The 16,050-nt window shown below is 43.1% G+C and overlaps 1 protein-coding gene across 5 annotated transcripts in view; it reads right to left on the reverse strand.

Moving 5' to 3' along the window:
* The window catches only part of WAPL (WAPL cohesin release factor), a 154,209-nt gene that overhangs the window by 61,523 nt on the left and 76,636 nt on the right, over positions 1-16,050 (reverse strand). Inside the window, exons 4-5 of one of the 5 annotated variants that reach the window (XM_032191382.1) lie at positions 15,443-15,633; positions 5,592-6,115 (exon numbers count right to left, since the gene is read on the reverse strand). In XM_032191382.1, coding sequence (XP_032047273.1) covers positions 5,592-6,093 — 502 coding nt within the window. In that variant the 5' untranslated portion in view covers positions 6,094-6,115; positions 15,443-15,633. Of the gene's footprint in view, positions 1-5,591; positions 6,116-8,385; positions 8,500-9,061; positions 9,301-10,868; positions 11,061-15,442; positions 15,634-16,050 lie in introns of those variants that run through there. The other 4 variants (XM_032191384.1, XM_032191383.1, XM_032191385.1 and 1 more) reach the window with 4 other exon arrangements.

A 16,050-nucleotide genomic window follows, 5' to 3' on the forward strand; every position in this document is an offset into this window, starting at 1 on the left:
TCAGCTTCAGCAGCATGCCTGTTAACAGGCTTTCTTCTAGAAGCACTGAACAACTGTTCTGAATGCTAACTTATTTCAACTTGTTAAACATGAGAGAAGCTCTTGGCAAGAGACCTGACAGTGAAAAACTTGATCTTTTAAAAAATTAAGTGTATGAATGAAGTCTATAAATAAAGAATGATTTCTAAAGTATAGATTCCAAAAGTGGGGTTAAGAAGCTCACTGTAATTTGGGAAAGCGTAGCTACAGATTTGGGAAAAAAAAAAATCATGTGCTCTGTATGTAGACATTGAGAATACGTTTCCCTCTCCTTAGGAAATCTGGGTTGCAGAAACCACAAGATCGCTTCCCAAACACTGTTTCCTCCAGTATTGCTATTTTAGTAAATCAGTATAAATACTGAAATTTATGAAGAACTTCAGTCCTTTTACACTGAACATCGATGGGGAAGGGGGAAAGGAAGGAATCTTCAAAGTATCTGAGTTATAGAAAAAAAAAATTGAGCACTCTCATCACAGTAGTTTGAACATTGTCTACCATCACAGCAAGGAAACTCGGCGGGCATGGGGAGAAGGGACAACTTCCCCCTTCAAAAAAGGGGAAACATGAAAACTACCAAAGGAAGAAAAGAGTCGAGCAGATAAACTGCAGCTACCTGTACACCCAACTTCACTGCAGCCATCTAGACAAGCTTCACAACACTCAAATTCTACGGGTACATAATTTCTTTCAAACCTTTCCCCTTCCTTGCTATCAGTTTCCTAATGCTTTGATTAAGACCGAGGACAGCTGCTGTTCTTTTTAATCATGGTTGCTACCAGCTGTCTCCTAAGACAGCCAAATGCACAGACCTCATTCAGTTTCCCCCAACTTTTTGCTCCATTTTTGGACAGAAGATGACTTAACTGAAATTCTTCCCTAAGAGGTAAATAAATTGCACTAAACAGCCCTGCAAAGGAAGATACGGTAAGATTACTCAAGTCTAAGTATTATTTAATATGTCCAAGCCACTGTTAAAACACAAAATAGAAGCTTCAAAAGAATTTAAAGATACAACTCTGGCAAATCTTGCTAGCAAATGTAATTATGAAGTGATACCTAACTCAGAGCTGAGAAGCTGAAACTTTGCTCTGAAGATAGGGCTCCCCCACCCACATCATCAGGCTGCAGAAGCTTTGCAGACACATCCATCAGGGTTCTAGCAAGACAGCCTGCAGGGAACAGACACGGTGACTTGAACCATCTTCCTTTCAGAGCAACCATTTTCTGCAAGTTGCACTACTCCCTTAGTACTCCTTTTGAGCAGCTAAATACAGGCTGGCTCTGAATGCTGGGTTCTGAAGTGGTTAAGCACAGTTGTATCATTCCCTTCTGCACTGCATAAGCCCAAGTTATTAAGCAGGATTGCATTTGTCATTTTGATTTGCTACTGATACGTACATGAGCCCCAAGCAAGAAACAAGGGCATTACAAACCTGCCTAGAAACATAAGAACTACACAGCACACAGCCATTTTTTTCCTTATGGTCCCATAAGTGAAAGAACTTGGGGAACAAAGATTTGAGTACTACTACATAACAAACGACAATATACGGCAGAGCATTTTTCATAAATATTCTAAATGTTGGGCAAGAAACAAAAGTTTCACGAATACTTTATATGCAATCATTTGCCCTTTTATTCTTGAAGAAAAAAGCACAAACTCAAATTGCACTGCCTAGACAGTAACCCCAAACACATATACATATATTTAACACCCCAACACAGCAGAAAGGGATACTACTCCTACACTGCTCTTTATTCTGAAAAGACGTTTTAAACCATCTTGTTTTCTGTTTCTCCACACCAAATAAAATATATTTTTAAGAACTCATAGGCTTTAAAATACAGAAGACTTAAAGCAATCCATGCCCATTTAAAACACCCAGAATTATTTTAACTTAGAATTAATCTAAGCAGTATTATCACACAGCCAAGGAACAGGAACGAGGTGCACACAGATAAGACACACCCAAGCACTCAAAACATCACTCGACGTGAATGCCCTTTCTACAGAAGTACATCAACACCGTGGAACAGAGCCTCCAGAAGCCCGAGTTAAAGAAGGACACCACAAAGGCTGGCAGCAAACTCACCACATAAGAATGGCAGAAGTGCATAAGCAGCATTTCCCTAAGCTGAAGTGGCTGGAGCAGGGAAATGAGAGTTATCCATTTTGAAACATATTCATACCCTAATGCAGTTACAAAATGCCATACCATTTCTTAAATTGCATCACGCTTTGACTTGACATTTCATCTGAAAAAATGTACAACGTTGATTTTGACAGACAAGCTACCATATTCTAATAGAAGAGTTATTAGAGAATTTTTTGAAACTCGCACCTCACAATTTGCTCTGCAGGGCTTTAAGCGTTTTTATATTAAAACTTGTGTGAACATGAATCTAGTGTCAATTACTGTTTTTAGTTTGTGCCTCACAGTATAAGTCTAACATTAAAAAAAAAGTCACCAGGGTATTTCAGAAATCCAAATAAGTATGGATCTGTAGGCTTTCATCTTATTCCACTGCAAGTCTCTCATAAAAGGTTTACCTGACTACTAAATTGTTGCATTTTTGCTCAATATGAATTACCAGCTTGATAATTTTCAAATGACTCAACTTACTTGCTAGCTACCAAGTTCTACCTTAACAAAGGTGACCTAGCAGCAACTATTAATGCAGAACACTCTTCTGCTATTTCTAAGTTACCTAAACTCCTACTCTCTGTAAATTACCTGTTACATGCAGGATTACTCATGAACATTCTTCAGCCAGCATTAGGTCTCGATCAAGCAACATAAGGGTAAGATTATGAGAAGCTTTCCACATTAAGAGCTTCTCAAAGCCTTTAAAATGAGATTGTTACAAGTACTAGCTGAAGGCTATTAAAAAAAACAGTAAGGCACACCATTTTAAATAAACGACACAGATCCCCAACTGCATTACAACAAGGTTGCACAACCATTAAAACAATCAAAAAAATGGGGACTGCTTTTTAATACCAAACAGTAGTTAAAATTAACGCATGTTGCATCACCGCCATTTTAATAACCAAAGAAATGAGCATTGAGGCAGGGAGCCTTATCTGGTGCAAAGTCAGATCAAACCGTAGTTCTCAGCTTGCCCACAGCCACGTAGTCTCAGTTTTCACCTTATTCTGGGGTAAGGATTAAGATCCAGTGACGGCACGTGCTATCAGGGAGCCCTGACACCTTGTCTATTCAGTATCACCACAAGGACTTGTAAATTGTACTTACAACAAGTTCACAAGCACAACACGAACATCAGTATGGACTTAGCCTAGTTTCCTGTACTAGACATACTCTGCTGTATGTTGGTTAAGGTTGAGCTCACATTGCAGTCTCTCTCACTCTGGAAATATTAATACTGTTCTACCTGCTTGCCTTTTTTTCCCCTCCTTCCCTCTCTTCAGCTATGGCAGAACTTGCTCCCACAAGAATCTGTAAGCCCTTCAAACAAGTCTGATTGAACCCAGCAGAGTTCAAGAGTCACCAGGAAGGAGGGAACCAGGGAAGGGAAAACATGGAAGCAGTGCAAGTACATGAGCTGTATGTTAGGAGACCACACACCAAGAAACAACCTTTTGATTGTTACTCCGTTTTTCTCCCCCAAGTTCCCTCTTGCCTCATCACAAATCAAGCTAACTACATCTCTGCAGGTCTGAAAGACAGCCCGGTATCATCAAACTTTACTCACTAGTCAATGTAACAAGGAAGCCTTTGAAGAAGCTACATCCATGGTGGCTGAGTACACCACTCTCTCAAATTGCTCAATGCTCTCAGTGACATTTTCAGGGACCATTTTTATTTATTTTGGTTAAGTCCACACACAAGTATAATATCTGCTTAAACCATCCAAGTTTCATTTACACTTCCTGTCCAAAATAAACACTATTGCCAGTCCCGGTCTCCTTACACTTATTTAATAGGATGTTACGCAAAGATTCACTATCAGTTGAATTTGATTTCTGAAGCAGGGAGTTATGAGATGGGTTTATGTCTTCATATGATGGGGTGTAAACTGTCTGTAAGAATACATTCTGAAACAACAGCATTGTCAGGCCAAGATCCACCCTGTCCTTCACTTGCTGGCTGGTTTGCAGCCAGTGCCAGATACTTCAGCAAAGCACATGAGGCAAGCATTTGTTCCTTCAGTGAGCTGTCGAGGTAACCTCCCCCTTGGCATCCAGACCACCGCCACCAATGGCCTCATCCACTGAGACTCATCAGTTTCTTTTCAGAGCCGTATATACTCATGGCATACGTGGCACTGTCTAACAAGGAGTCCTGGAATTTACACAGGCAAATTACAAAAAGGTTTTCTGTTTTAAATATTCTGTGTTGTTATTTTCCACGCTACCAGAACAACGAAGCACCAATAAAACTGCAAAGGTCTGTTCCTCCCAGCCTTTTATGCAACACAAATTTTCTCCCCACAGCTCATATATTTTCCTACCTGAAAAATACTGCTCTAACAAGGCTCTTCTACGTTGAAGCCATTTCATTCTAAAACCTGCTCTGCTACGTTCTCTCATTAACAATCAGGAAAACTCATTACTATTTCATTCCTTGTAAATACTGGGGGATGAATCTCTCCAATCTCTTAAGAAAACTTAATTCAAACTTAGCAAAGCATAAAGTGTATTTCCAGACTGAAGGTGTTCCATGCTTACAGATAAATAAACTGCAGAAAACCATATGAAAAACATGAAGACTTTAGCAGCAAAAATAAGAGTAAAATTGAAAGAACACTATATATCCCACCAATCCTTTTGTCAATCTAAAACCCCATCAACATTCCACACTTTTTCTTGAGTAAGATTATTTCACAAATTACCAAGCTATGCGTTTCTTGCGCTATTCAGCATAGTTCCTGTCTGTTGCAAAAAAGACCACTCAAAGTTCTGATCCCAGGGATAAGTTAACCGTATCTGAGAATTCAAAGTTACATAACTTCTTCTCATTAAAGTTGATTATGATAATCCAGAGCAAGTCAGTAGGTGTCAGCTTCATCAAGGTTCATCTAATGTGATCTTCTGCCCAATTTTAGAAGCTACGGTTTAATCAGCCCATTATATGAAAACTTCTAATGAGATATGACAGGTGATCTTATCTAAGAATGACTTGAACAAGATTACAGCAGCATTCAGCACCATGGGGTCTGCAAATTCCCTTTCTAAAGTATGAAGATCTCTTACAAACTGTTTGGGTCTGAAAAGAGCTCCTTAAAGTTTAACAGAATTCTGTTTGATAGATCTGAAGCTTTTTACATACACATTGATAAAAATGTGCTAATTAAAAAAAATACAGACCTCTAGGCAGCTGAAGTTCAGAAGACTACTTTTTCCATACAAATCACTGAACAGGCAGATCACAAGCTATACCTGCACAGAAGTACCCATGTACCTGCACTAAATTAGAGCCTGCTACAGTTTGATTAGAACAGTTAACCAACCCCAGAAAGCACCAAGTCTAAATATAGAATAGCAAAAAACAAATAAAACTGAGTGGACAGTTGAGTAAACGTACCTGCAGCTACAAGTTTAGCACTGCTGCCTTTGCTTTCTCCATCTTCCACATTTTTGCTTGCGCTCTTTTCTTTTAAGAGAGGAACAGTATTGCCAAAAGGTATCTGCTTGCTGGATGCAATGTTTTCTCCGCTGTCTGGCTGATTAATTCTGCTGTTAGCTTCAAGGAGAGAAGCAAAGTCCTCAGACTGAGCAGCTTCACTGGAGTCCAGCTGAGAGGAGCTTTTAGCCTGTGACAAATTCTTCGAAGACACAGGAAGAGATTCTTCATCACTGTCAAATCCAAACGGATCCTCTGTTACCTCGTCTTCAACTTTGGGTTTTTTAGGAACTTCAGAAATATCTGGTTTGACACTGGGCCTCTTCTGTCCTAACTTGGCCATGAAGGTGGTTTCTCCCCATTTTGTGCTAAGGGTGGTCCGTTTGTTGGAAAACACTTCGTCAAACTTTGAACTGCCGTTTCCCCCTTTCCGGCTATAGGTCTTTCCAAATCGGGATGTCATTTTGGCTCCTGTTTCATATTCTCTGTTGGAAAAGAAAGAGAGAAGCAAATTTACAAACTTTTCAGTACAACCGATTGCACCTCTGCGGTTTATTGGGTCTACAAGCACAAGCAAAAGTCACGTTTTGCATAAGCAGTAGACAGACACATCATCTGCTCCTTTATAGAGACTAACTCATCTACCTGTGAATGTCACGACATCTAAGGTTTCTGCAATCAGCAGCTCATCTACCAACGTAACGCAAAGTTTAGTTCCTTGCACACTTACGAAACAAGACATAGCACAACAAGGCTACAAATCTGCTACAAATATATTACTTTTGGTATTGCTTTGATCTGTTTGTATTTTGAAGTATAGAAGGTACTCCTCTCACAAAGCATCAGCAGAAAACTAAACAGTATTTTCACCCCATCCAAAGGTGCAGCTGTCTGCTTGAGTCCAATACTACTGTATGGTTTTAGATTTTCAGTAGAAAAACGTAAGGATTTTCGAAGTATTTCAGTTGCTACAGACACTTTACATACTAATTCATCACGAATAATGACAACTCCATGTTCTTCTCTGCACACCATCAGACCTACTTAGCAAGCACGTTTATCTGCGCAGTCACGGTAAAGACTGGTACACAGGACGCCTCCACCAGCACGTGATTCGATCAAGGGACAGGAGCGAGGAGACACTTCTCAGTCCCTGGCTAGGAACATGGAGGACACGTTACGCAGACAAGCACAAACCCTGACTGTCCACTGGCTGTTACAACTGCAGCCTGATTCACAGCTTGCTCTGCCAGAAGAATCAAGTTTAAATATAAACAAATTAAACTGGAACACACTTAAACCGCTCCTTGCACCCCTTCTATTCCTACTTTTGTTTGATTCCAGAAGGATGACAGACCAGGTTGTTGGTTTGCCCCCCAGAAAAACAAATAGTCCAACTATAGGACAAATGACAACATAAAAACAAGTGTAACTCTTTCATACACCAGCGTGTCTCCTTCTTTATTTTGGCCCAAATAGGAAATTGTATTTCTTTATAGTCTGTCTGAATCTAATCAAGTCCATCTTCCTGTCTTAAGCTGCTCTCCATAGTGGAGAAAAGCCTGCTAAGGGATAGAAGGGGAGCATTTCAGAGAAATCCAACTTTTTAAGGGTCAACTGCCCTCATTTACAGGAAAGTATATCAAAAACAGGGCTTACAACCATCACTATTAAAGTTCCTATAGGAACTATTTGTGAGACAATACTCTTTATTATTATTCCACTTAATAAATGATATATCGTCTTTCTGCCCATTTTAATCTTGACATGCACAGTTTATCAACCTGGAGCACTAGCATAGCTTCTGCCAAAAGAGCCAGACTTTTCCAGAAATGTCGTTCCAGCACTTTGTTCTAGCAAGACGGCCCCACTCACAGTAGCCTCACTTTATCAGACCAGGCCAACTTTCACTTATACCAACTGAGCAGTTTCTAGGCCCAGCTTTAAGCCCTGGTGAATTCAGAGTATCAGATGTGAGCTCTGGAAGTTTACCAGCCGGGTGGTGCTGCGATGCCAAAGATAAAGGAACAACCACTTGGGGAAACGCTCCTCTCCCCAGCAGTTTAGCAGCTGGGCGGTAAAGGCACATAGTTCCCTACTGACCAGAATTCTGCCGAGAAATGCTGCTCCCTAGACTGCTTCTGATCGCTGCTGAGAATTAAACAGACCATCAGTGCTGCTGGTGGCTGTTACTTTTCAACCCCATCTCCGATTCCTTCTCTCACAGTGCTGTGAGCCTCCTGTGTGCTGCTCCAAGCACGACACTGCCAAACCAGTACTTTCTGCTCCCCTGCTCATCTCCTATCTTTCATCCAAGAGCAAAACTATGATCTCCCCCCAAGCCAGAGTAACTAGCTCTACTTTAAGCCATTTGAAAATACTTAGAGCTGCAATGCCTGAACATTTTATACAGAAAGGCCAGTTTTACAATGACTGAAACTAAATTGAAATATTTATTAACATCTGAAGTTCTATGTAACTCTTGTGAGAAAAAGACTCGCAACAAGTGAATTTTCCCCTCCTAAAGCCTGACTCAAATATTTCCAACACTTTACGTTTTTAGCACCTGCGAAAATAATGACATATTTAAAGAGAATTGGTTTGCAGCTTTAAAGAGGAGGTGTTTGCTGTCGAGAGGACTTCATTTTCAGAAAGCAGAGCTCCAAAATATAGATTAACCTATTTAGAGAATTAAAAATCAAGATCGTTTCGTAATGAGATCTGAATCCAACGATCAATGCTCTGATATACGTACTATAGGATGTAAACAGGCTGAGTATGGAGGGGCGGTAAGTACCGCACTGTACGACCGCACAGTTTAGGCCAGAATTGAAGAGAAGGAAGTACAGCTGCGCTTCCTGACTTCGGAGCACGCACGGGGCTGGATCTTTACTCTCTACTTACAATTCCGCCCCGCTTTTTGCTTAGAGTGAAACAAAAACCTGGACCAGCCTCACCCTGCCCCCGCCGCCTGCCCCCTCTCCCCTCACAAGGCGCTGCGCTCCCCAGAGCGAGGCCGAGGCCGGGAAATAACCCACCCGCCTGGCTGGGGGGGGGGAACTCGGCGGGGCGGGCAGCGCCTGGGGCGGCCCTGGTGGCGGCTGCCGCCCCCCGCCGCCTTACATAAGCGAGGGCCGGAGCGCGGCCGAGGCCCGGCGGTGACAGTTCCTCCTCCGCCGCCCTCCCCCGTGGGGCCGCGGGCGGAACCGGGCCAGGCCGTGCCCGCCCGCCGCCGCCTGATGTCATTTCCCTTCCGGCCGCCCCCTCCCCCCGGACGGGACGCAGGGCAGCCCCGCACCGCACCGCGCGGACCCAGCCCCCCCCTCCCCTCCGCCTCTCGTCCCCCGCGGCCTGCACGCAGCGGCCGGGCCCCGCCGCGCTCCCCGCCCTCCGCGCCTGGCTCCCGGTGCCGGTCGCGGTCCCGGCCCCACCTGGGTGCGGGCGGTGGCAGCGGGGCCGGGCCCGCTCCTTGCGGGCCGGGGCCGAGGCTGTGGGCGCCGCTGGCTGCCGCCGCCTGGCCGAGGCGCTGCCCGTCGGTGGCGCGGCCGTTAGAGCCGTTAGGGCCGTCAGGGCCCACGGCGCCGCCTCCTCCGGCGCCGCTTCCTCCGCGCCGGGCTTAGCGCCGCGCGGGGGCCGGGGCCCGGGACCATCGCGCCGCCATTTGCCCCGCTCCTTCCGCCACTGCGCGGCCCACGCCCGGCCGCACCCGCAGCCAATCGCACCCCGCCTTGCTCAACGCAGCGCGACGCCGCCGCGCCTGCGCCCCGCCGGCACCGCCCCCCGCGGTGCACGCTGGGGGTTGTAGTTCGCGGGGGCTGAGGCCTGAGGGGTGGCCTAGGCCCGGCCCGCCCGCAACCCCCCGCGGGAGGCGGCCAGGCCGGGGGCTGGGGCCGGCCTGCCCCGTGCTGCCGCTGCCCACGCCCCCACCCCCGTCCAGGGGCTTCGTGCGCACCTCTTAGCCTCTAGGGGGGGCTCGTGTAGAGTGAAAAAACACCCCAAAAGCGAAAAATAAATTTTAAAAGTCCCCGTCTGGGCAGCGGCAGTGGTTTCACAGCACTGCTGCTCACACCAGCCCGCGGAAAAACGGTTTTAAAATACGTGTGCCAACCACAATTTGTTTATTTTTAAGCAGTAACAAAAATAAGAGGCCTATTTTGTTGCACACACGAGGTTAGGGTTGTCTCCATACTTCTGGTTAAGAAACCTGGCTTTTTCCTTAATCTTTATCCAGTGCAAATTAATGGCTTTCCATAAAGAGACGTATGATTAATGTTTTGTGTCATGATCCCTCAAGTAAACCAACTGCTTGCCTTTACCTGCCACCTATTGATACACTACAAGCTTGTAGGTATAACTTCTGAAGAACAAACACACTGAACGTGCTCTGGTAAAAACACTGCAGTTGGTGCTCAAGAAAGCGAAGATAAAACCAACTGGGTCTTGTGAGAAATACAAGGCAATTTGAAATATCATAGAAGTGCCTGTTATGTTTCAAAGAAGGTTTACAGGTTTATTTATACCTTAAACACCTGACTCAGTTATGGAAGATCCATTGAAAAGTGATTACAATTTTTAAAGTACATAATTTGAATATAAAAGGTGAGAAGATTTTTTTTCCTGTGAGTATTCTTGTATCAGAGCTACTAATTAGCTTGTTTAAACTTCAAGAGTAAAACAGTATGCAAAACTCAAACTGGTTTAGCTATCCATGGCATGAGTTAAAGTCTTATTTGGTGACTGATCTGTTAGACAAAGAGGGAAGCACAGCACTGTGAGAGCCCAGAATACCTCAAGGCTCTCTGGAGTTCTTTACAACATTAGAAGTATTATCCCAAAAATCAGGAGTGAAGAATATGGAATTAAAACCAATAAACTATTTGGAAATAGTTTCTAAATCTATTTGGATATAAAGTTATGTTATCTCCGCACAGAGTAGTCTAACACATTGCAGATTTGTGGTCATGGTGGCATTCCACGTGACTAGCAGATGATGCTCACCTAATTTATGTGCTAACTCTCCTATCTTAGGTATCAGTAGAAGCCTGTAAGTCCAGTAAGACCTTTTACTTAAATGATCATGGGAACCAAACATTGTTATGATAAAAAGCAGCTGGAATGAGGGACAATTTTCCTACACCTGCTTTCCTTTAGATATGTTTGAAAATTTTACTCCCAGTAACTCAGTACTTTTGGCAATTAACATGTTAAACATTGCTATTTCCATTTTATCTGGCTTACCTCAAATATGCAGACAACAAGACAGAGCAAATAAAAGCCAAACCCCATCTACTTTTGGCAGTAGGTAAGTTCAGTTCTCATAAAGGGTGGAATTCAACAGGCATCTTGTTCCTTGTGTGGAATTCTATTATTGATAGTTGCCATCTCCCTTCATCAAAAACAAACAAACAAACAAACAAACAAACTACCACAAACTTCACAAGAAACAAACCACACAAAACACTTCAGTTTGGCATTTGCCTCCATGAAGAAAGCAGTGGGAGGTAAGCAGCCATCTGATTACATCTCCAGCTTTTCCCATCTTAAAAACTTACTCTGGAAAGCCAGAGTGTGTCATACAGCTTTACTATTGCATTCTCTAACTCCCCCCCTCAAAAGAAACTAACCTTTTTACTACATATAATGAAGTCAGAAAGCACTGAAAGGCATCAAAGCTGGAGATGAGAGAGAGAAGTGAAACAGAAGGAGGAATGCATAAGAAGGCCAGAACGGTTATTTGGATACATCTCATCTTAATACACCCTATGGCCCTCCCAGTTCTCTTTTTGAGGTTCTGTGCTGAGATCTCAGGGCAGGGGATGGGAAGTTACAAGCCAGATTTTTCAAAAGAAGCTGTAGCCTAGTGCAGAGCCTTTCACATAATTCAGTCTTACAGCAGACATTAAAACATTTTAAACTGTTTCAGATTGGATTTTCTTCCAAAAGAAAATGGAGGCAACACCGCAGGTAAATGGAAGGTTTCCCATGCAGCAGATACTCTGGGGGAAGATAAGGACAGCGGTGTCCTTCCAGAAACTGTCAGCAAGGCTTCGCACTGTTGCCTTATAGTCAAAGTGAGCATCCGACAGCTTAACATGAGGCTACAAGCAGACTTTCAGAGGGGCGTGGCAGTAAGTATCCTTTATAGCAAGTATACAAATTCACAGCATAATGCATCCTTGCTTCGCTCCCTTTCCCACCAAGGGAGAATAAATTCAGTAACCCACTGCCCCGCTTCCCTCATAAGCATTACCCAACACGTAACTCACAGGCAGGCTCTCCCCATTTTCCTAACATCCAGAACTTTTCCCCGAGAACTACAAAACCCAGTGGCACCTCAGTCCACTCAGCATCTTCTTCTCCTCCTCCTCCTCTTCCCCCTTCTTCTGTGTCTCACCTAGTCACTGTTTGCCTCCCATGTTCTCACCAGCTTCCTACAGTATTTCCTTCCTCGCCTCTTCTGCAGGTGGGAAGGGATGCGGAAGAAGAGGATGTCTTGCTGTTCCTGCTGCACTCACAGCTGCTGCAGGGCTTTCATGTCTCAATTAGTGCCACTTAATGTTAAATGTTTCAATGTGTTTTGCTTTTTCTTGGTGAAATGTCTGTCTCCTCCTGTTCCTGTCCTTCAAGTGTCACCCCGCACACCTGGGTGAGAGCACTCAGGGCTTTGCCATTTCACTCCACTGGGGCTAGAATTTCCCTCTTCCTATTTGCATAGCAAAGAAGGGAGGATAAAGAGACACATTAAGCAACTAATTACCATGCTTTAGTCAACCTCTCTGAAGCAGCTTTGAAAATAGTTATTTATATATTAGTATCACTGCTAACGCTTGCTGGAGGAAGTTCAGCAAAACCACCAGAGGCAGCATGGGTGAAAACAGCTGTGCCAAGAGCTGCAGCGCTCAGATCAGACAGAGCTCACAGGGCTGGGGAGGGGAGAAGGGGAGACCTGAAGCCCCCTTTGCATCCCAGGGTGATTTCTGCCAAGAACAGCTTTTCTTAGCATGGTGTTCCTGATGGGCAGCATGTTACCTCTCTGACACTGATCCCTGAGAAGACTGAAAGGCATTCAAGTAGGGGATCTTGATGCAGTCTGGGATCATGTTTTTCTGTATTTATCCTGCAGCTTTCTCATCATACAAGACGGCCAAGACAAGGCATTAAGCTTCATAACTGAAAGGTTAAAAGAAGCACTACTGAGCAAAACAAAGGAATGCTTTATGGGAGTGCAGCAAGGAGCTAGTTTTTGGGGGGGGGGATAAAAGGAGTTCTCTGGATCCTGGCACTAATGAATCAGACCCAGGCAGCTAGCAGAAAAAAAAAAGTTGTGCTACTCCACCTTCTCTCCAGCCTGCACACCCATCTTTTGCAATCATGTGAGAGGCGGCATCATCTCTACAACATAAAAGCCTCTGGAAATACTAGTTTTACTCGATGAACCAACAGTCATTCACCTACGGCTAAATTCTCAGTGTTTGTTCTGAGCAATTTTTTTTCCCTAGGTGATCAGCCTGCAAGTCTACTGGAAAAACCTGTGGTGAAGTACTAGTGGGAAAAGCACAAAGTAGCTTTCACCTTGTTATAATAGCCAAGGTCAACTTTCTTCTGCTGTGCAGTTTATCTCAGCAAGCTCTGCTGAGAGTAACTGCCTGTGCCTTTTTCCATGAAGACTTAGCAATATAACAGCATGTTCCAGGTTAAAAAAATAAAAGCACACTCATTTAAAGTTAGGCTGCATTGTCACTGCAAGAGAGGCAGGAAAGCTTAGGTTCTTTGGTCAGATAGAGTTTACATTGCTCTGTTACAAAACTAAGTGGGACTGACTCTCAAATGCCTGCGATCTTTTGCAACCTTACAAGAGGAGCAGATAAAATTCCTCCCTGAAGTTTTCTAAGAATTCTTCTTTTAAGAACTTGTTTCTCATTGTTGTTGAATTTATCTCTGTCTTCAAGCTGGCAGTCCTTAATGAAAGCTATCAAAATGTACCAACATAGCACTTCGTGGGGAGAGAAAGACACGGCAATGCAAAAAGCAATTGGTGTTTTAAATCTTCTTTCTTACAAAGAGTTTGATTGAACTGACTGCCCTGCTCTGTTCCTAGGGTAGCAGCCATTACCTTTGCTAATTTCATTAATGTGCTTCCTTCACCTGCTTGTACATGACCTCCACTTATACATTTACATTCCTTTCTCCTCCCTATTAGGTTTCTGTGTGGCTTTTCAAACACAGATGCTATAATCGCTCTGTCCCTTTTGAGTTGATTCATAAGATTTTAGTTTTCACCGTTGTATTTCGCAAATACTTGTTTCTGTTCTTCAAAAAGAGTAGAACTCAGCCAGAAACCAAGTGCTTCTACAGCAGTCACAAAACATTAAGCCATAGCAATGTCAGGTCAAACAACTAAGTAGTTGCACTGAGACCTGTACGTGTGGTGTGGCCTTCGGAAGTTGTGGATGATGATACAAAGAACAAACAACAACTGGAAAAGCAAATCGACAAACTACTGAAACCTTGCAGGACTAAGGAGAACTGATGAATGCATCCCCGAAACTCATGGCAGAGGTAATTACCTAGCAAATTAAACTGATGAAATGAAAATTAAAAAATAACTACATGCAGACTTCCTCCTGAAGGAGGAGGCAACAAAAATATCAGTTAGTGGCTACTGTTGTTTCCTGCCACAGTACAGCTCTGAACCAACTACTTTCCCCTTTATTCCAATTACAGAGCAGTACCATAAAGAGCTGCAATGTCTTCTGCCTGTTGCACAAGAACTTTGTACACCCAACACCACACATGGTGCCTGTTCTGCAATCCTTTCTGCATTTGACAAGGTTCACTACATACACCGTTACCATGCTTTGTGAAATGGTCAGAGACCACGTACAGAAGTGCCTGCTAACAAGTGATAAAGTATTTCAGAATTGTATTTAAATTTAGCACAAGGCTAAAAAAGAACCTGCATTTCAATTGGTTCTTTAGACATACCAAAACTCATTACTGGATTTTGCTACATTTCAAGACAGCAGAACAGGCCCTGTGTGTTCACTGTCCACAAGCACATTATTACCCTAATAATACTGGCCTGTAACAGCCACCTTATACTATAGTTTTCCACTGGATGTGTGATCTTGAGTTTGAGATGAATGTTTACTGTGTATCACCTCGTTCCTTGGTAAATATTTGAAAGACTGGAGAAACACATTTATGCAAGAGTTTAGGCTTAAGCTATGACTGCTACAAATAACTCATAATGGCTCCCTGCTGGTTTTCATGAAGAATGCTTTTACCATATCTTTGTAATAACTGAGGGAAAACAAAACCTAAATTCCCTTTCTTTTCATCTTCTGATGTGTTATCTCAAACAGCTAGAACATTTGGTAACCACAGGTGTCTACCTGATGTTTTTTTGAGCTTTACAGATAGCAAATACATGAGTACCTGAAAGTACATTTTAACCCAAATACCATTGCTGATCACCTACCCAGCAGAGGCATGGCAAAAAAGGACAAGAGCTCATTAAAACAAGAAATATCATTTCACAGTCTACTTCAGCTCACTCCTAAGCAGGCTTGATCAGTGCTGTGCTCCATGTCTCCTAATGGAAGTTATAAGATGCAATATCTAAATCTTCAAAGAAATATCCCACTAATGAAGTACTAGTGCACAAAGCTATTGAGAGGTGGTTATACAGATAACCTCTGAGGTTTCCTTTTATTTGTATTCTTTGGAAGTAATTTACCTTTAAGACTGGAGAAAAATAGACATCAGTAAGAGCATACTGCTTATTTCCAGAGGTAGGTACCTACACATACCAGAAGTGGAGCTTCCACTAGATTTCCTCCCTAAATGCTTTATCTCAGACTTGCAGAAAGCTGCTCCATGGCTGACAGTGCAGATCTTTCCTGTCCCATTGAGTTCCCAGGCTTTGTAATTTTCAGTGTAGGTGCCAAAGAAATTGAAGATCCAAGTCTTCTGGCTTGATTTTCCATCATCTTCTTCCCCCCTGCCAATGGAATATTGAGTAAAGGCTGAGTAATCATACAGACATTGCTTACTGGCTTCACCTTTGCACTGAATAATCACTTTAGTCATTTTCAGTTTGGATCAAATTCAGGCATGCTGCAGAGGAAAAAAAAAAATCAAAATTCTTTCCCAATCCATTGAATTATCCATCAACAGTTACCAGTCGCTGAGAGTGGAAAAAAAAACCATATTTGAAAGGGCATTGATTCTATTTCTTCACTGTTATTGGTCATAAGTCAACATGTACAAATACTAAACGTTTATGAAATGAAGGCCCGATCAAGTAGAAAGACGTTTTTAAAGTAACAGTTCTCTGCTGGACTCCAGTGACACCTACTGGTAAATAAAGAAGTTACCAAACATTTACTGAATGCTGAAGCATTACTTTATGCACCTG

This window comes from Aythya fuligula, chromosome 7, assembly GCF_009819795.1.
Source record: "Aythya fuligula isolate bAytFul2 chromosome 7, bAytFul2.pri, whole genome shotgun sequence".
Lineage (NCBI taxonomy): Eukaryota > Metazoa > Chordata > Aves > Anseriformes > Anatidae > Aythya > Aythya fuligula.